The sequence below is a fragment of the Thalassophryne amazonica genome, chromosome 21 (assembly GCF_902500255.1).
Source record: "Thalassophryne amazonica chromosome 21, fThaAma1.1, whole genome shotgun sequence".
Classification (NCBI taxonomy): Eukaryota; Metazoa; Chordata; class Actinopteri; order Batrachoidiformes; family Batrachoididae; genus Thalassophryne; species Thalassophryne amazonica.
Genome location: NC_047123.1, coordinates 7,510,604 through 7,532,478, shown reverse-complemented (window position 1 = coordinate 7,532,478; position 21,875 = coordinate 7,510,604). Strand labels below are relative to the sequence as shown.

At 41.2% G+C, this 21,875-nt stretch overlaps 1 protein-coding gene across 1 annotated transcript in view; it reads left to right on the top strand.

Annotated features, from left to right (window-relative positions):
• The window catches only part of LOC117502538 (exostosin-1), an 851,279-nt gene that overhangs the window by 690,704 nt on the left and 138,700 nt on the right, over positions 1-21,875 (top strand). Inside the window, exon 5 of the mRNA XM_034161580.1 lies at positions 13,107-13,214. Coding sequence (XP_034017471.1) covers positions 13,107-13,214 — 108 coding nt within the window. The remainder of the gene's footprint in view (positions 1-13,106; positions 13,215-21,875) is intronic.

The window sequence follows — 21,875 nt, the reverse complement described above, 5'->3', positions numbered from 1 at the left end:
GGCATAGTTCTCCATCTGTTACATTCTCAGAAACCAGCATTTCTCAAAACTGTGTGCAGTCTTGACACATTGAATGCAATGTTGAGAAATTTTGGTTTCTCAGAATGCAAAAGACGGAGAACCACGATCAACTTTTTCCGGGTCAGGTGCAAAACTTCTCAATCGCTCCTTGTGCCAATGATAAAGACGGCCAATAACTTATTGAGCAATGAAAATAAGGAACTTTTGCCTTTGGTCCTGAATGAGAACATGGTGTCCATTGTTTTACAGAATATTAAAAAAATAATAATAATTATTTGATTACATTGAAACATGAACATTATCAGTGAATATTTCTTTTGTTTTGCCAAAACTGTGAAAAATACAAAAAAAAAAAAATGAAAAGAAGCAAAACTGATCTAAGTTTATCATTTAAATTTTTTGTTTTTTAACTACAAGATGAGGATGTTCACATTGTCTGGTGACAAGAATAATTTTATTTTAAATTTCTTTCTCGATAAATACATTCATCCAACCTACCGATCAGAGTTCATTCAGATCAATGGTCCTGATCAATACACGCTCGGAAACAGTCGGGAATAACTCATTGTTTCCTGGCACTGTGGACATTCTGGCCAGCTTGTGGCTTTGCACGTGCTTTGACCACAAAAGTGGGTTCACTGAGCTGCACAGGGAAGAGACGACAGACACTTTGTCCTGGAGCTAAAGGACGTAGCCTGTTTGACAAGGCTGTAACATGCTGTGTTTTTGGGGCAGCATTATAGGAGATCTTACTTGTCCAAGACAATCGGACAACTATTAATGTCAAAGGCTGTGTTATGTACACACTGAAATAGGGGCGGTGTAATCTTGACAACATGGTGCAAATGCTGGTGTCATATCTCCAAGGTCTCTTTGGCAATGAGAGGGCATTTAAACTGAGCACAAATCTGGGTTTTGGGTGGAAAGGGGTTGGGTTTATGATCTTCAGAGTCAGGACCAGTTTGTGCACTGAACATAAATCCAAACAATCAGTGTTACCTCTTGCTTGCCTCTACTGGTGGTTGGCTCTCACTGCGGTATTGTATCACTTCCTGTTCCGGAGCACAGCTGTGTTTTTCTGTATCTGTTAGCTGTTTAATCTGCGCAGTTAGATTGATCTAGTTATCTAGATTACGATTTGTTTCCCAGTGTAATCTTTACGTGCCTTAACTAAAGCACTCCTTCTGCTGAATCACCTCTAAATTATTTACACATTATTCACTTTGCGTGTTTTTAGGAATCCGCTAGCTTAGCGTAGCTACTAGCTCTTAGCCGATTTAGCATGGCGGCTTCTCCTGTCTCTCCCGCACTTTTCTGCTCTGGGTGTGAAATGTTTAGTTATTCCTCGGCCTCCTTTAGCAGTAATGGTACTTGTAATAAGTGTAGCTTATTCGTAGCTTTGGAGGCCAGGCTGGGCGAATTGGAGACTCGGCTCCGCACCGTGGAAAATTCTACAGCTAGCAAGGCCCCTGTAGTCGGTGCGGACCAAGGTAGCTTAGCCGCCGTTAGTTCCCCCCTGGCAGATCCCGAGCAGCCGGGAAAGCAGGCCGACTGGGTGACTGTGAGGAGGATGCGTAGCCCTAAACAGAAGCCCCGTGTACACCGCCAACCCGTTCACATCTCTAACCGTTTTTTCCCACTCGACGACACACCCGCCGAGGATCAAACTCTGGTTATTGGCGACTCTGTTTTGAGAAATGTGAAGTTAGCGACACCAGCAACCATAGTCAATTGTCTTCCGGGGGCCAGAGCAGGCGACATTGAAGGAAATTTGAAACTGCTGGCTAAGGCTAAGCGTAAATTTGGTAAGATTGTAATTCACGTCGGCAGTAATGACACCCAGTTACGCCAATCGGAGGTCACTAAAATTAACATTAAATCGGTGTGTAACTTTGCAAAAACAATGTCGGACTCTGTAGTTTTCTCTGGGCCCCTCCCCAATCGGACCGGGAGTGACATGTTTAGCCGCATGTTCTCCTTGAATTGCTGGCTGTCTGAGTGGTGTCCAAAAATGAGGTGGGCTTCATAGATAATTGGCAAAGCTTCTGGGGAAAACCTGGTCTTGTTAGGAGAGACGGCATCCATCCCACTTTGGATGGAGCAGCTCTCATTTCTAGAAATCTGGCCAATTTTCTTAAATCCTCCAAACCGTGACTATCCAGGGTTGGGACCAGGAAGCAGAGTTGTAGTCTTACACACCTCTCTGCAGCTTCTCTCCCCCTGCCATCCCCTCATTACCCCATCCCCGTAGAGACGGTGCCTGCTCCCAGACTACCAATAACCAGCAAAAATCTATTTAAGCATAAAAATTCAAAAAGAAAAAATAATATAGCACCTTCAACTGCACCACAGACTAAAACAGTTAAATGTGGTCTATTAAACATTAGGTCTCTCTCTTCTAAGTCCCTGTTGGTAAATGATATAATAATTGATCAACATATTGATTTATTCTGCCTAACAGAAACCTGGTTACAGCAGGATGAATATGTCAGTTTAAATGAGTCAACACCCCCGAGTCACACTAACTGTCAGAATGCTCGTAGCACGGGCCGGGGTGGAGGATTAGCAGCAATCTTCCATTCCAGCTTATTAATTAATCCAAAACCCAGACAGAGCTTTAATTCATTTGAAAGCTTGTCTCTTAGTCTTGTCCATCCAAATTGGAAGTCCCAAAAACCAGTTTTATTTGTTATTATCTATCGTCCACCTGGTCGTTACTGTGAGTTTCTCTGTGAATTTCTCTGTGAATTTTCAGACCTTTTGTCTGACTTAGTGCTTAGCTCAGATAAGATAATTATAGTGGGCGATTTTAACATCCACACAGATGCTGAGAATGACAGCCTCAACACTGCATTTAATCTATTATTAGACTCTATTGGCTTTGCTCAAAAAGTAAATGAGTCCACACACCACTTTAATCATATCTTAGATCTTGTTCTGACTTATGGTATGGAAATAGAAGACTTAACAGTATTCCCTGAAAACTCCCTTCTGTCTGATCATTTCTTAATAACATTTACATTTACTCTGATGGACTACCCAGCAGTGGGGAATAAGTTTCATTACACTAGAAGTCTTTCAGAAAGCGCTGTAACTAGGTTTAAGGATATGATTCCTTCTTTATGTTCTCTAATGCCATATACCAACACAGTGCAGAGTAGCTACCTAAACTCTGTAAGGGAGATAGAGTATCTCGTCAATAGTTTTACATCCTCATTGAAGACAACTTTGGATGCTGTAACTCCTCTGAAAAAGAGAGCTTTAAATCAGAAGTGTCTGACTCCGTGGTATAACTCACAAACTCGTAGCTTAAAGCAGATAACCCGTAAGTTGGAGAGGAAATGGCGTCTCACTAATTTAGAAGATCTTCACTTAGCCTGGAAAAAGAGTCTGTTGCTCTATAAAAAAGCCCTCCGTAAAGCTAGGACATCTTTCTACTCATCACTAATTGAAGAAAATAAGAACAACCCCAGGTTTCTTTTCAGCACTGTAGCCAGGCTGACAAAGAGTCAGAGCTCTATTGAGCCGAGTATTCCATTAACTTTAACTAGTAATGACTTCATGACTTTCTTTGCTAACAAAATTTTAACTATTAGAGAAAAAATTACTCATAACCATCCCAAAGACGTATCGTTATCTTTGGCTGCTTTCAGTGATGCCGGTATTTGGTTAGACTCTTTCTCTCCGATTGTTCTGTCTGAGTTATTCTCATTAGTTACTTCATCCAAACCATCAACATGTTTATTAGACCCATTCCTACCAGGCTGCTCAAGGAAGCCCTACCATTATTTAATGCTTCGATCTTAAATATGATCAATCTATCTTTGTTAGTTGGCTATGTACCACAGGCTTTTAAGGTGGCAGTAATTAAACCATTACTTAAAAAGCCATCACTTGACCCAGCTATCTTAGCTAATTATAGGCCAATCTCCAACCTTCCTTTTCTCTCAAAAATTCTTGAAAGGGTAGTTGTAAAACAGCTAACTGATCATCTGCAGAGGAATGGTCTATTTGAAGAGTTTCAGTCAGGTTTTAGAATTCATCATAGTACAGAAACAGCATTAGTGAAGGTTACAAATGATCTTCTTATGGCCTCGGACAGTGGACTCATCTCTGTGCTTGTTCTGTTAGACCTCAGTGCTGCTTTTGATACTGTTGACCATAAAATTTTATTACAGAGATTAGAGCATGCCATAGGTATTAAAGGCACTGCGCTGCGGTGGTTTGAATCATATTTGTCTAATAGATTACAATTTGTTCATGTAAATGGGGAATCTTCTTCACAGACTAAAGTTAATTATGGAGTTCCACAAAGTTCTGTGCTAGGACCAATTTTATTTACTTTATACATGCTTCCCTTAGGCAGTATTATTAGACGGTATTGCTTAAATTTTCATTGTTACGCAGACGATACCCAGCTTTATCTATCCATGAAGCCAGAGGACACACACCAATTAGCTAAACTGCAGGATTGTCTTACAGACATAAAGACATGGATGACCTCTAATTTCCTGCTTTTAAACTCAGATAAAACTGAAGTTATTGTACTTGGCCCCACAAATCTTAGAAACATGGTGTCTAACCAGATCCTTACTCTGGATGGCATTACCCTGACCTCTAGTAATACTGTGAGAAATCTTGGAGTCATTTTTGATCAGGATATGTCATTCAAAGCGCATATTAAACAAATATGTAGGACTGCTTTTTTGCATTTACGCAATATCTCTAAAATCAGAAAGGTCTTGTCTCAGAGTGATGCTGAAAAACTAATTCATGCATTTATTTCCTCTAGGCTGGACTATTGTAATTCATTATTATCAGGTTGTCCTAAAAGTTCCCTAAAAAGCCTTCAGTTAATTCAAAATGCTGCAGCTAGAGTACTGACGGGGACTTGAAGGAGAGAGCATATCTCACCCATATTGGCCTCTCTTCATTGGCTTCCTGTTAATTCTAGAATAGAATTTAAAATTCTTCTTCTTACTTATAAGGTTTTGAATAATCAGGTCCCATCTTATCTTAGGGACCTCGTAGTACCATATCACCCCAATAGAGCGCTTCGCTCTCAGACTGCAGGCTTACTTGTAGTTCCTAGGGTTTGTAAGAGTAGAATGGGAGGCAGAGCCTTCAGCTTTCAGGCTCCTCTCCTGTGGAACCAGCTCCCAATTCAGATCAGGGAGACAGACACCCTCTCTACTTTTAAGATTAGGCTTAAAACTTTCCTTTTTGCTAAAGCTTATAGTTAGGGCTGGATCAGGTGACCCTGAACCATCCCTTAGTTATGCTGCTATAGACGTAGACTGCTGGGGGGTTCCCATGATGCACTGTTTCTTTCTCTTTTTGCTCTGTATGCACCACTCTGCATTTAATCATTAGTGATCGATCTCTGCTCCCCTCCACAGCATGTCTTTTTCTTGGTTCTCTCCCTCAGCCCCAACCAGTCCCAGCAGACGACTGCCCCTCCCTGAGCCTGGTTCTGCTGGAGGTTTCTTCCTGTTAAAAGGGAGTTTTTCCTTCCCACTGTAGCCAAGTGCTTGCTCACAGGGGGTCGTTTTGACCGTTGGTGTTTTACATAATTATTGTATGGCCTTGCCTTACAATATAAAGCGCCTTGGGGCAACTGTTTGTTGTGATTTGGCGCTATATAAAAAAAATTGATTGATTGATTACCCGTCCTTCCCTGCCAACCTGTGTGTGCCATGTGCACAGTGAATGCCTGTGAGAGGATTTTAGTGCCCTGTCCGACTGGCATTTAGGAGGATTTGTGTATGGATTGCGCACAAAATTGGCTCATATTCGCTTAACATCCACAATATGCGTGACACATGCTTGTATGAGTCGGCCGACACCCGCACACATCTGCAATTATCTGCAGAGGCAGATTTTTCCGTTACCAGGATTTTTGAGCTGCACAAAATTTTGGCTGCGGATGACATCCACCTTACATACTCCATATATACTTAATACATACACAATACATACTCAATCTATGCGCTGTATATTCCCCGGCATCTGCTGATATCCTCAATTGACAGGGATTTGCGGCTTGGCAGCGGACTGGGACAGTGTGTAAAACGGATATTTTGCGTGCCCATCATGTCCACATCACAAACTAAAATAAGTTGTAGCAACTGCATACAGATTGAAAACAAAAAAAAGCATTTTTATTACGTTTGCTTTGCATCTGATTTGCGGCAGATGCAAATCAGATGCAAAAGCAGACGTAATAAAAATGCTTTTGCATGCGCATGCATGTGCACACCACAGTGCTTTATGTTGTTAAACGTACATCCCAGAAGACATGCTAAAAAGGGCACAGACTGAAAAAAGCCCAGCACAACTTATTATGTGATTGTTTGTTTGTTTTTCCTCTTCAAGAGGCTTTTTTTTTTTTTTTTTATTGTGGCACATGCAATTTAAGCTCCAGCGTGACTTATACTCTGGAAACACAAATTTGCTGAACTCATGAAAATTGCATCCTTTAAAACCTGTTGTGTCAGCTGTGTGTGAAGAGTAAGGTTGTGCATGGCTGTGCACATTGATTACTGTTTCAATGTTTGATATTGAACTGACACAGAAATGTGTTCATTTCTACCCAACCCATCACTCCAAGTTAGAACAGTTCTGTGAGGCGATGAACGTAACACATCATTCTTCCCTTCTCCTCTATATTGACTGTTGCAGGAAACAGAACTAGCTCTGATTAGCTGAAAAAAAAAATCAAAGAAAATACTTTTTGTGCTTTCAAAGATTATACATAAATGCCTTGTTTCTTTTTCATCTTTTTGGCAGGTCCATTTGTTTTTGCACAACACTCAAACTTGGAACAAGTTGAAAGTTCTCACCAGACACAAATGACCTAAATAGATTCTTCAGCAGAGGGAAAGAAAGCTGCTTATAGTTATCTGCTTTAAAATTCTTTATCCAAGCTTTGAATCATGTGTTGTTTGCACAGATCTCCACAACAATGGATGAATAAAACAAATGCAACATATGTCGTGTTTTAAGGCAGGTTTGAACCCAAAACTGCAGACAGGGATCGCAGAGGAGTAGCAAAAAAGTAAATTGTTTATTAACCAGGAGATGAAAAGTGATGAGTCCAAAACTGATGAGGAGGCCAAAACAAACAGGAACACAGGAGGAGAGCTGGCAGCAGCACCAGGGCAACTGAAGAAGAAGAATAAATGTGGAGTAATATAAACCAGACAGGAGCACAAGAAAACTGGGAAAACCCAGCACAGTGACCAACCTAAAGGGCACATCTCACTCCGATCAAGTACTATCTTTTAAAAAATAAAATACCAGATTATGAATCAGTATTTCCAGCTCTTTAATTTTTGCAAGTCCTGATGTACAGTAGTGTTCAGAATAATAGTAGTGCTATGTGACTAAAAAGATTAATCCAGGTTTTGAGTATATTTCTTATTGTTACATGGGAAACAAGGTACCAGTAGATTCAGTAGATTCTCACAAAACCAACAAGACCAAGCATTCATGATATGCACACTCTTAAGGCTATGAAATTGGGCTATTAGTAAAAAAAAAAGTAGAAAAGGGGGTGTTCACAATAATAGTAGTGTGGCATTCAGTCAGTGAGTTTGTTAATTTTGTGGAACAAACAGGTGTGAATCAGGTGTCCCCTATTTAAGGATGAAGCCAGCACCTGTTGAACATGCTTTTCTCTTTGAAAGCCTGAAGAAAATGGGATGTTCAAGACATTGTTCAGAAGAACAGCGTAGTTTGATTAAAAAGTTGATTGGAGAGGGGAAAACTTATACGCAGGTGGAAAAAATTATAGGCTGTTCATGTACAATGATCTCCAATGCTTTAAAATGGACAAAAAAACAGAGATGCATGGAAGAAAATGGAAAACAACCATCAAAATGGATAGAAGAATAACCAGAATGGCAAAGGCTCACCCATTGATCAGCTCCAGGGTGATCAAAGACAGTCTGGAGTTACCTGTAAGTGCTGTGACAGTTAGAAGACGCCTGTGTGAAGGTAATTTATTTGCAAGAATCCCCCGCAAAGTCCCTCTGTTAAATAAAAGACATGTGCAGAAGAGGTTACAATTTGTCAAAGAACACACAACTGGCCTAAAGAGAAATGGAGGAATATTTTGTGGACTGATGAGAGTAATTGTTCTTTTTGGGTCCAAGGGCTGCAGACAGTTTGTGAGATGACCCCCAAAATCTGTGAGATGACCCCCAAAATCTGAATTCAAGCCACAGTTCACAGTGAAGACAGTGAAGCATGGTGGTACAAGCATCATGATATGGGCATGTATATATATGTATCTATATATCGCATACCAGGTATCATGGATCAGTTTGGATATGTCAAAATACTTGAAGAGGACATGCCCTTGAAATGGGTGTTTCAACAAGACAATGACCCCAAGCACACTAGTAAACCAGCAAAATCTAAAAATTAATGCCTCACAGATGTGACGAAATCATGAAAAACTGTGGTTATACAACTAAATCCTAGTTTAGTGATTCACAGGATTGCTAAAAAAAGCAGTTTGAACATTATAGTTTTGAGTTTGTAGCGTCAACAGCACATGCTACTATTATTGTGAACACCCCCTTTTCTACTTTTTTTACTAATAGCCCAATTTCATAGCCTTAAGAGTGTGCATAATGCTTGGTCTTGTTGGATTTGTGAGAATCTACTGAATCTACTGGTACCTTGTTTCCCATGTAACAATAAGAAATATACTCAAAACATGGATTCATCTTTTTAGTTACATAGCACTACTATTATTCTGAACACTACTGTAGCTGATAAAAAATAAAATTAGCCATACAGCTTCTGAAAAATGCATGCCAGATTCACAACTATTTTTAGCTATAGCAGTGAATGCCTGAATGTCACTCCAGCTGTAGCTACTTCATGACTTACACCAGTACAAACAGGTAATGTGGGTTTCTTTTTGTCTCCAAATGTAATACGGCTTTAAATTGGCTTTCAAGTCAAATTCTTGTGTTTTGTGATCAACATATGTCCACCTGTGCTTCTTGTAACCCGCAGTGAATTCAGAAAAAACAAATCAAGCAAAAAAAAGACTCAATAAGACTGAATAATAATGATTACATACCATGAAAGGGGTGTCTCTGATTTCACACCTGCTGCATTTGTACATAGAGTCATGTGGAATTTTTGTTCCACTGTGTGGCGCTGTGTTTTGTCCACAGAAAAACAGCACTCCTCTGTCAGAAGTGAAGCCAAGCACAACATGGCTTGGTCTTCAAAAGAATCTAACCATGGATTTTATCATTTCCATTCGTGTGGCCAGCAGAACTCTTAGTAAAGAATGTTGGCTCTCCCAAAAGCATGGAACCAGTCAATCCCAAGGCATTCTCAAGCCACCTGGGAATTATAATTTCTCCAGTCCTGGGTCTTCCCCGGGGCCTTCTTCCAATTGGACATGCCTGAAGACTTCCCGAGAGAGATGGTCAGGGAGCATCCTCACCAGATGCCTTACTCCTTTCGATGTGAAGACGTATTGGCTTGACTCCAAGTCCCTCCAGGACAATCCCAGAGGGACACAAGTAACAGATAACACATAAGACACAAACAGGAGACAGACCACAACAACATATTCCTACATACATTCAGGTATAGATCAAGAACATGTGTTCATATACACATCAAGAACTAAATTTTACTGCTATCAACCACTGGTGCTCTGGGGGGTGGCAGGTGCCCTGTCTGACTAGTATGGGGCACCCTCCACATGGCTGAGGGTCTTGATAATATCTGTGGATGATTGGTGCCAAACACTGAATTCTATTTGATATCTCCAATCTACGAGTAACAGAGAGAAAAATTGCATTCACTCATTCATTCTGACTAGTGTGCCTTAATTGAGAAAGTGGCGATATGACGAGTCGGAAAAATCGGTCACGTGACTCATGATGCCATCTTGGGTTCAAAACAGCATTCTCTGTTAATCTGTCTGCATGGAAATCCAGCTATTTTATTCATTTATTTGCTGAAAATGCCGGGTTGTTGTGCATTCAGATGCAATATAGACACAACAAGGGCTTCAAGATGTATAGATTCCCTTCCTATCTGAATAGAAGAAGAATTTGGGAAAATAAAGTCAGCTGTGTGATATGGAAGCTGACTTCATCATCAAAGTTTTGAGAGGTAAATTTATTGTTCAGTTCCATGTACAGTAAAACTCACCTAAAACGTCATCGTGTAAGCCAGATATTCGCAGTCACCGGACAAAGAAGGCCTAAAGTTTTCGTATTGTTTTCCATGAAAATTCAGTAAGGTATATCTTATATTCCAATACAGTATGCAATTTACAGTATGCACGATGATTAAAAATGGATCAGAAAAGTCTGCAATTTTACAGCACGAAGTTGTAAAAGAGGAAAATGTACAGCTTACCTTTGATTTGGAGGTGAGGATTGTAGAAAGAAAAGCTTGTTGATGGTCAGATGAGTCCAAAATAAGTATAATCTAGAGACAGAACTTTAAAACTGTTAGGTATGTCATTGCATCACACGGAGTTACAGCTGTGCAGCTGCGTAAATCAGGCTTTAAATTAATTAAATAAATCATCATAAATTGTAAATTTATCTAAATTTGATAGCTTAACTCTTTTTTTTTTTTTTATTTTGATAACACCTGTACCTGGATGTGTTGCTGTATGTGGTTAGATGATTTTAAAAAATGTTGAAAACATTAAAGTTTCATTCAGTAGTTCAGCAGAGTTGGAACCAAAATGGCGCCATGTTCTGAGTTGACACCACTCTGTCAATTAAGGCACACTAGTTCTGACATATCCCCAAGCCATCTATGAGATATAATGCCTCCAGTATGTCCTGGTTGTTCCCCAGAGCCTCCTCCCCCAGAGAGATGACCAGGGGCATCTGTACCAAATGCCCAAACCACCTCAACTGGTATTTTTCTATGTGAAGTAACAGCAGCTCTGTGCTGAGTCCCACCTGGATATTCAAGCTTCTCACCCTGTTCCTGAGTCTAAGCCCAGATACCTGGTGGAGGAACCCCAATTCCACTGTTGTACCCAGGCTCTTGTTCTTCCTGTCATTACCTAAATCTCATGACCAAAGGGGAGAAATAGGATGGCGTAAATCGACTGGTTAATCAAGAGCATTGCCTTCTGTCTCAAGCTCTTTCTTAACCACAGGGTCTCAGATGCAACCCTAATCTCTCTAAGGACATTATGTTCTTACCACCACTAGTGAACACTAGCCAGCGATACTTGAGATCCTCCACATGGGACAAAAACTCTCCCCTATCCCAGAGGGGACAATCCACCTTTATCCAACAGAGGATCATGGTCTCCAATTGGGAGGTGCTAATCTTCATCCCCGTCACTTCACACTGTCTCAAACCTGCCCAGTGCACATCACAGGTCACTGTCTAATAAAGCCAGCAGAACCATATCATATGCAAAAAGCAAAACACGACAGCCCATAGCTGTGTCCTCAGTTGGGAGGCTGATTGTGTAAGAGGTCAGGTGTTAAAGCAGAAGAAGGTATGTGTCGGTACAGATGGTTATGTCACTCAAGCATGTTGCTGGTTTTCATGAAAGTTCAGTAAGGTATATCTTCTATTATATATTCCAAATCTAAGGTAGAACTCTACTAGTGTATACTAAGGTACATCAAAATATCTAAAAAAAAAAAACTAAAAGTGGGAGCCACTTAGGTGTCTGGACTTGAGATCCAGAGATGGTAGGTTGAAAATGTGTTTGGTTGAATCCTGGTTTACTGAGCTGTAATTTAATACTTTCAGATGCAAGAAACCTGTGTGTGTTATTCATAGGGTTCCAGTGTCAGTTGAGAAATATGGTTTCAATAGTTGCCATGGTAACAGAGAAAAACATTGTGAGAAACTTTTTAAAAATATTTCTGCAGAAAAACAACAGATTTGGACAAATGACTCTTTTATGGGGTCATGAAGAATAGATGTAACTGTTCTATGACTTAATTATTGGTTATTTTTATGCAAAAGAAAAGCAAAGGTTACATGAGTCACCTTTGTGCATGATGTCATCACCCTATCATGGCCTCTCAGCCCTTGAATTTTGTAAAAACCATACACAGCACACACTGGCAATGATAAATACACACACACACACACACACACACACACACACACATATAATTCATAATGTACTGTGATGTTCACATTACTTTCCTTGTGTGTGCTTTTATGTGTGTTTATGTACCGGACCGGCTTATGTGTGTTGTTGTTTGTTAAGTGTGTCATGAAGCCGGTCAAGGTTTGCTCAGCCCTGCTCGTGACTCAGGGCAGGGACATACATCTAGAGCTGGGTCCCCGGGCGCCGTAAAGGCGACCTCTGCTCCTAACTGGCAATTAGGATGGGTTAAATGCAGTAAACACATTTCATTGTGCAGGGAGCATGTTCCTATGTGCATATGACAATAAACTCCTTTGAATCCTTGAAAGTGATGCATTGAAAGACAAACTTTATTTCAGCTGCTGAACTAAAAATTATGTGAAAGTCCCAGTGAAATCCAGGGCCTTATCTTGAAGAACGACACATAGCACATAATACTGTATAAAGCTCAAGTGCATTTATGTGGAATCTCTATAAGAGTGCAAAGTACAGGACAGCTTGCAAAGTGGTTGCAATTGTAACATGAATTAGACCAAACAGATTGTCATCTTTTCTGGGCTTTTAAAATCTTTAAGTGCCAGGCTGGAAAATGGATTTTTCATTGCTATTTAAATGGTGAACTGAAGTGAGAGGTTTTCTGGCAAGGCACTTTTGGAAATGCTCCCTGAGGTGAAACAGCCAAGCACATCATTCCTGCAGCATTTCTCCCTCTATCCACCCACTCACCTCCATATATCATCAGGCACAGATAACTGCTCTGGTTGAATATTACCAATGGCCATTGTGTCATGTCTATCGTTATACGTGGTGTAAGATAGGGCTCCTAATATTTTAACTTCAACCTGTAAACATGCATTTATTTAAAACTTTCAAAGCCATCATTTATTTCATCCAGTCCCATGATGTGTTCTTATTCTGATCCATCCCTCCTGTTTTTTTTTATTGTTTTCAATCCTTGCAGGCAGCGTGTATCCCAGTAATTTTGAGTAACGGCTGGGAGCTTCCCTTCTCTGAAGTCATTGACTGGAGGAAAGCTGCCATCATTGGAGACGAGAGGCTGCTGTTACAGGTATGACCTGATTAGATTAGAAGACAGAAGGCTAGAACCATCATTTCAGTCTTGTCTGCATTCAAAAGTAGGAAATTGCCAGACATCCAGCTGTTCACTGATGCAAGGCAATCCTCTAAGGATTTTATCTGTATGAGATTACCAGCAGTTATCAGCTTGTATAACTGAGTATCATCAGCATAGCAATGAAAGGTAATCCCAAAGCTTTGCAATATGGGCCCAAGAGGTGCTATATAAAGGGAGAAAAGTAAGGGGCCTAAGACAGACCCATGTGGAACCCCAAATTTCCTGTCACTAAGGTTAAAGGTAGTGTTGTTGTACAAGACACAGTGAGACTGGTTAGGCCTGATGTCAACCATTCAAGGGTATTCCCAGTAATCCCAAAATGATTCTCCAACCTATTGAGTACAATACAGTGATCCAATCCCCTATTTCCCAGGTATTCTACCTGAAAAACAGGGGAATGGATGAAAACAAACTGTCAGGTCCATCCATTCCCCTGACGTATTTGACCAGTTGAATAGTAATAAAAACACTACAGCAAGTTACAGTACAAGAGGCGAAACAGCATTATTTGGCCAAAATAGAGACAATTGTTGGAGTTGATGTGTATGAACATAAGGTGGTCTGCTAATTTTGATGAGCTACCAATGCTCATGTTTTCTTCAATGTCATTTGTGGTGTCAGCGCCAACATACACAAGCAGTTTTGGAATCATAAATCACTTGATGCCCACATTCAGTTCACCAGTGGATAGGTGGAAAATCTGCACATTTTTAAATGCACCAACCAGAAGAGCATCGTGCACACAAATTTCGGTCACCACTCACTCTTTGTCTCTCCCTGTCGCAAACAAACATGTCATTGTTGTGGCCACTTTCTATTTTTCATCATCACTTCGTTAGCTTGGCTTGGCCATTTCCCAGCAGGAAAACTGAAAAATCTAATTCTGTTCCGTCATGGTTTTCCATTGTGATTGTGTCAATGGCTGTAGTATCTCAAAACAATTCAATCTACAGTAGTGTTCAGAATAATAGTAGTGCTATGTGACTAAAAAGATTAATCCAGGTTTTAAGTATATTTCTTATTGTTACATGGGAAACAAGGTACCAGTAGGTTCATTAGAGTCTCACAAATCCAACAGGACCAAGCATTCATGATATGCACACTCTTAAGGCTATAAAATTGGGCTATTAGTAACAAAAAGTAGAAAAGGGGGTGTTCACAATAATAGTAGCATCTGCTGTTGACGCTACAAACTCAAAACTCCATTAAATCCCATAGACCATTAGACCATTCAAATAGACCATTCCAGAGGAATTCAGTTATTGTACTTGGCCCCACAAATCTTAGAAACATGGTGTCTAACCAGATCCTTACTCTGGATGGCATTAACCTGACCTCCAGTAATACTGTGAGAAATCTTGGAGTCATTTTTGATCAGGATATGTCCTTCAATGCGCAAATTAAGCAAATATGTAGGACTGCTTTTTTGCATTTGCGCAATATCTCTAAAATTAGAAAGGTCTTGTCTCAGAGTGATGCTGAAAAACTAATTCATGCATTTATTTCTTCTAGGCTGGACTATTGTAATTCATTATTATCAGGTTGTCCTAAAAGTTCCCTGAAAAGCCTTCAGTTAATTCAAAATGCTGCAGCTAGAGTACTGACAGGGACTAGAAGGAGAGAGCATATCTCACCCATATTGGCTTCTCTTCATTGGCTCCCTGTTAATTCCAGAATAGAATTTAAAATTCTTCTTCTTACTTATAAGGTTTTGAATAATCAGGTCCCATCTTATCTTAGGGACCTCATAGTACCATATCACCCCAATAAGTGCTTCGCTCTCAGACTGCAGGCTTACTTGTAGTCCTAAGGTTTGTAAGAATGGGAGGCAGAGCCTTCAGCTTTCAGGCTCCTCTCCTGTGGAACCAGCTCCCAATTCGGATTAGGGAGACAAACACCCTCTCTACTTTTAAGATTAAGCTTAAAACTTTCCTTTTTGAAAAAGCTTATAGTTGGGGCTGGATCAGGTGACCCTGAACCATCCCTTAGTTATGCTGCTATAGACGTAGACTGCTGGGGGGTTCCCATGATGCACCCAGTGTTTCTTTTTATTCACCTCTTTTTGCTCTGTATGCACCACTCTGCTTTTAAGGGCCCTGTCCCACTGCCGTGTAGGAGGATTCGAGCATGAAATGAGGAGACAAAAGCTGAGCGTCCGCAACAAACGTGGGCGGAAATGACAGATGTCCCAGGGTGGGTCAGTGACTACATGAGGAAGAAAAGCGGATATAACAGGGAACAGAAGTGAAGGCGACCGCGGAGGCGCCCACATGAGGGGCACAGCGGCTGTGATGCACTCCCGTTCACTCTCGGCTCCCGAGTCCCGTTCACGCGCGCGATTGTAAGCAATAATAACAATAAAAAGGGAAACTCTGCTGCCTGCTGTGGTACTGCTCCTCGCTCTTCCCCCCAAAACTCTGTCATAATTGTGTTTATAAACCAGTCACCATTTGTGTTGTTATACATCTGTGTAGTTAATTACTAAAATATTCTCCACAGACGAACTCGCTCTGGCGCGCACGTAAAAAAAAAAAACTCCTGCTGTGGTGCTGCCGCTCGCTCCAAAAACTCTCTCATGATTGTGAAATAAAGGACAAAAAAGACATAGGGCCCTGTCCCAATGGCGTTTAGGAGGATTTGTGGATGGAATGCGCACAAAAGTGGCCCACATCCGCCAAACAACCGTGATAACCGTGTAACAGTCCTGTATGAGTCGGCCGCCATCTGAACACGTCCGTGATCATCCGCAGAGGCACGCATGTCCGCAGCCAGGATTTTTGAGCAGCTCAAAAATCCTGCTGCGGATGAGATCCGCATCAGTGCCTGAACACATACTGAAGACATACGCAGGACATACGCAACCAACGCGCCGCATATCCCCTGTCATCCGCTGATATCCGCAACCGACGGGTTGGCGCGGCTTGGCGGCGGACCGGGACAGCGTGCAAAACAGATATGACACATGACACGGTCGCAAATGGTATGTCGCGCATGCATGCATGTATGTCTCTTTTGTCCTTTATTTCACAATTGAGAGAGTTTTTGGAGCGAGCAGCAGCACCACAGCAGGGGGAGAGGAGGTTTTTTTTCTACGTGCGTGTGCGAGCGAGTTTGTCTGTGGCGAATATTTTATTAATTAACTACACAGATGTATAATAAAACAAATGGTGACTGGTTTATAAACACAATTATGACAGAGCTTTGGGGGGAAGAGCGAGGAGCAGTACCACAGCGGGCAGTTGAGGTTCTTTTTTTTTTATTATCATTATTGCTTACATGCACGCGCGTGAACGGGACTCGGGAGCCAAGAGTGAACGGGAGTGCATCACGGCCGCTGTGCCCCTCATGTGGGCGCCTCCGCGGTCGCCTTCGCTTCTGTTCCCTGTTATATCCGCTTTTCCTCCTCATGTATTCGCTGACCCACCCCGGGACATCTGTCATTTCCGCCCACCTTTGTTGCGGACGCTCAGCTTTTGTCTCCTCATTTCATGCGCGAATCCTCCTAAACGGCAGTGGGACAGGGCCCTGATGCGGATCTCATCCGCGGCAAGATTTTTGAGCTGCTCAAACATCCTGGCTGCGGACATGCGTGCCTCTGCGGATGATCACGGACGTGTTCAGATGGCGGCCGACTCATACAGGAATGTTATACAGTTATCGCGGTTGTTTGGCGGATGTGGGCCACTTTTGTGCGCATTCCATGCGCAAATCCTCCTAAACGGCAGTGGGACAGGGCCCTAATCAATGGTGATTGATCTCTGCTGTCTTCAACAGCATGTCTTTTTCCTGATTCTCTCCCCTCAGCCCCAACCAGTCCCAGCAGAAGACTGCCCCTCCCTGAGCCTGGTTCTGCTGAAGGTTTCTTCCTGTTAAAAGGGAGTTTTCCTTCCCACTGTCGCCAAGTGCTTGCTCATAGGGGGTTGTTTTGACTGTTGGGGTTTTTCTGTAATTATTGTATGGCTTTTGCCTTACAATATAAAGCGCCTTGGGGCAACTGTTTGTTGTGATTTGGCGCTATATAAATAAAATTGATTTAATTTGATTTGAAAACTATTATGTTCAAACTGCTTTTTTAGCAATCCTATGAATCACTAAACTAGTATTTAGTTGTATAACCACAGTTTTTCATGACTTCTTCACATCTGCGAGACATTAATTTTGTTGGTTTGGAACCAAGATTTTGCTGGTTTACTAGTGTGCTTGGGATCATTGTCTTGTTGAAACACCCATTTCAAGGGCATGTCCTCTTCAGCATAAGGCAACATGACCTCTTCAAGTATTTTGACATATCCAAACTGATCCATGATACCTGGTGTGCGATATATAGGCCCAACACCATAGTAGGAGAAACATGCCCATATCATGATGCTTGCACCACCATGCTTCACTGTGAACTGTGGCTTGAATTCAGAGTTTGGGGGTCGTCTCACAAACTGTCTGTGGCCCTTGGACCCAAAAAGAACAATTTTACTCTTATCAGTCCACAAAATATTCCTCCATTTCTCTTTAGGCCAGTTGATGTGTTCTTTGACAAACTGTAACCTCTTCTGCACATGTCTTTTATTTAACAGAGGGACTTTGCGGGAGGTTCTTGCAAATAAATTAGCTTCACACAGGCGTCTTCTAACTGTCACGGCACTTACAGGTAACTCCAGACTGTCTTTGATCATTCTGGAGCTGATCAATGGGTGAACCTTTGCCATTCTGGTTATTGTTCTATCCAATTTGATGGTTGTTTTCAGTTTTTTTTTTTTTTGTCCATTTTAAAGCATTGGAGATCATTGTAGCTGAACAGCCTATAAGTTTCACCCTCTCCTGTCTTGAACGTCCCATTTTCCTCAGGCTTTCAAAGAGAAAAGCATGTTCAACAGGTGCTGGCTTCATCCTTAAATAGGGGACACCTGATTCACACCTGTTTGTTCCACAAAAATGACAAACTCACTGACTGAATGCCACACTACTATGATTGTGAACACCCCTTTTCTACTTTTTTTACTAATAGCCCAATTTCATAGCCTTAAGAGTGTGCATATCATGAATGCTTGGTCTTGTTAGATTTTTGAGAATCTACTGAATCTACTGGTACCTTGTTTCCCATGTAACAATAAGAAATATACTCAAAACCTGGATTAATGTTTTTAGTCACATAGCACTACTATTATTCTGAACACTACTATATATTAATTAATCTATGTTCGGGTTTTAATTTGCCTGCGCAAAAGGGGCTACTCATCTTGTAACATGTTGACCTTCGAGTAGAGAGTAACAATGCGATGGAGGGAACGTCAGTGACTACATTTTGGGCATGTGGGGCATTTCATTGGGAAGGCGCCAATGCATGTTTGACCTGGCTGCATCCACAAGATGGTGACTTTCAAGAGTTGGAGACAGATTGGACCCATGCCGATTCCAAGGTGCGGCGGATACAGCAAAATGTGGAACCAGCGCATGCTTCTAGACCTTACCTTGTAAACACTACATGTTATAATGAAGAATAAAGATGAATTTAATTTATTGAACTTATAGAGCACCAAATCACGACAGCGCCGCCTCAAGGCGCGTCACAGGAAACTAAAAAAAAAAAAAAAAAAAACTTTTAACCAAAAGATCAAAGAGCATAATTAAAAGCATAATAAAAAAGGTAAAAAAAAAGTAAAAAGAATAAAAGCATAGTTAAACAATATGTTAATCATATAAAATAGAAAACAAATGCATCATCAATCGCGACTTAAAAGTCTCAACAGAGTCCGACTTTCTCACTAATGCAAGGAGATCATTCCAAAGGACCGGGACATGATAAGAGAAGGCTCTATTTCCTGCAGACTTTTTATTCACCCTGGGGACAGAATGTAATCCTGCATCCTGTGAACGCAGAGCACGGGCTGGTATGTAGGGTTTAAGTAGACCAGCCAAATAGGGTGGTGCCAGTCCGTGAACAATTTTATAGGCCAGTAGCAGGACCTTAAAATCTGATCTTGCAGAGACAGGAAGCCAGTGAAGAGATGCCAAAATGGGAGTAATGTGGTCAAACTTTCTGCTTCTCAAAGTCACAAGCAAATTCGACTGATGTCCCATTTTTTATGGTAGAATGTCTGCTGCAGATTTCATTCTGATAACCTCCGCCAACAACTGTTTGTTTTTTTCAGAATGTAAGACGTCTACAGATAGATCACCTTCTGTTCCCTTTCATTTGGGCAGCTGGCAAAGCTTGTGATATTTACATTTTGTAATTACGCTCCATATTACTGTGCACCACCTGTGTGGCTTATACCGCCACCTGGACACCAACACAGATGTGTGTGTTTGTGTGCGTGCGCTTGGGTCTGCGTAGTGTCTGACTTTAATTAAGACGTCTCCGGTCCCCTATCAGCACCTACCAATGAGGGTAATTAAGTTTTCCTTTGTGAATCGCACAGTTCCAGAGACGGCATCATTAAACGTGTTACTTTCTTGGCTTTTAGATTAAACGGAGCAGCCATTTTATCATTAACCGTTCCTGAGACCCGCAGTGACATGTCTGAAGATTTATTACTAAGCCATCTGTCTAAAAGCATCCTAATTGTTGGTTGTGAGAACATGTGAGACATGATGTGTTTTGACAGCGTAAAACACTGAGCGTGTCAACCTTCATTAAAAAGACTTGGAAAAAAAATGTAACAAGTTTCTGTTTCATTCAGACAAGTAGAAAATATTTATTTATGAAAGCTGATCATGTTTTGCACCAAAGCTATGACATTGTCGCTGAGGCACAGTGTACACTTTTGAATGCACAGTGACATCAGGGAGTGACAGTAATGATTAGAGTCTGTCGTGACTGTAACACATGTGACATCATCGGCAGGGCCTTACATCTGACAGGTCATTTCTATTTCCTTGCATCAAAATCCATCAGACTAAAGTTCAAGATTTACACTCAGGAGACGTTGCACCATCTGATGATTTTTCTGAAAAAAAACTTGTGAACTTTTTTAAACAACTTTTTATGAAATTTGGCGAAAACAGTCCTTGGGAGACTGTCTGATCATGGTAAGTTGGACATCCTGATTGAATCCTTCTGGGCCCCCAGAAGAGCAAACAATGTGATGTTTCACACTGATTGGTTTACTGCTAAAAAAAAAAAATCTGTTCAATACTTTAATTTTACATAAAGGTTTTTGTGGAGGCTGCCTACAGACAATAAATAAAAAAAAAAATGGTCCTTGATTAATTCCAAGGCTCACAGTTTGACAAAAGGCACCTGACTCTCGGACCAGGAGAAACAAAATTCTCTGGTTTCATGAGACAAAGATTGAACTCTCTGGTGTGAATGCCAGGCATCGTGTTTGGAGGAAACCAAGCACCATCTGTACAGTGAAGCATGGTGGTGACAACATCAAGCTGTGGGATGATTTTCAGACATCCTGGATGAAAACCTGCTGCAGAGCACTCTTGACCTCAGACTGGGGCTATGGTTGATCTTTCAGCAGGACAATCACACTAAGCACAGAGCCAGGATATCAAAGGAGTGGCTTCAGGACAACTCTGTGAATGTCCTTGAGTGGCCCAGCCAGAACCCAGACCTGAATCAGATTGAACATCTCAGGAGAGATCTGAAAATGACTGTGCACCAACTTACTCCATTTTGGAATAAGGCTGTAACATAACAAAATAATGAAAGGTGAAGCGCTGTCAATGCTTTCTGGATGCACTGTATACCTTTCAATCATTAATGCCATTTTCCCCATATTTGGTCCAAATTGCTATTTTGCTTATGTTACACATGTCCGACAATTGCAGTGGGTTTCAGCCTTAATGATACATTCTGCACCTCACACTTCAGACACATAGTGTTCTGGTATGCAAAAGCAGATCAAGATGGAGTGAGAGATAAGGTGATGCTCCAGCATTTTTCAAATATTCTGTTCTACCCACATGTCCTACGGGCGCTGTGTCATTACTCATGGGTGTGATTGGCAAAGGACAAAAAAGCAGGAAAATATACGGTGTACCTACCATGACCCAGCGATTCCCCTCCGACACACACACACATACACAGTAATATTATACTCAACAAAAATATAAATGCAACACTTTTGGTTTTGCTCCCATTTTGTATGAGATGAACTCAAAGATCTAAATCTTTTTCCACATACACAATATCACCATTTCCCTCAAATATTGTTCACAAACCAGTCTAAATCTGTTATGATTTGAAGCCAGGATCTGAACAAAGGCTGAGATTTCCCAAATGCAGAGCAGTCACGACAAAAGGTTGAATTTTTAAAGAATACCAGGTTTAATGCTGGACTGGTGACAAGATACAAAAACAGTTGAGGAGCAGGAACAACCAAAATACAAAATTCACCCACTCAGGTTGTGGGGAGATCCAAGGCGTGAGGAGACAAAGCAAAACTTAAGTTGACAATCTTCCAGGGAGTGCAAAAACCAGAACTGAGTACTTACAAAAAGGGAGCAGTGGAGAACACAGGACATCAGAAAAGGTGAGCAGTCATTTTAACAACAGAATGATAAGTAGCATGCTGCATGGACAAAGACGAAAAGCAGCAAAGGAATCAGCTACCACAGGAAAACAGCTACAATGGACCAGCATGGGAC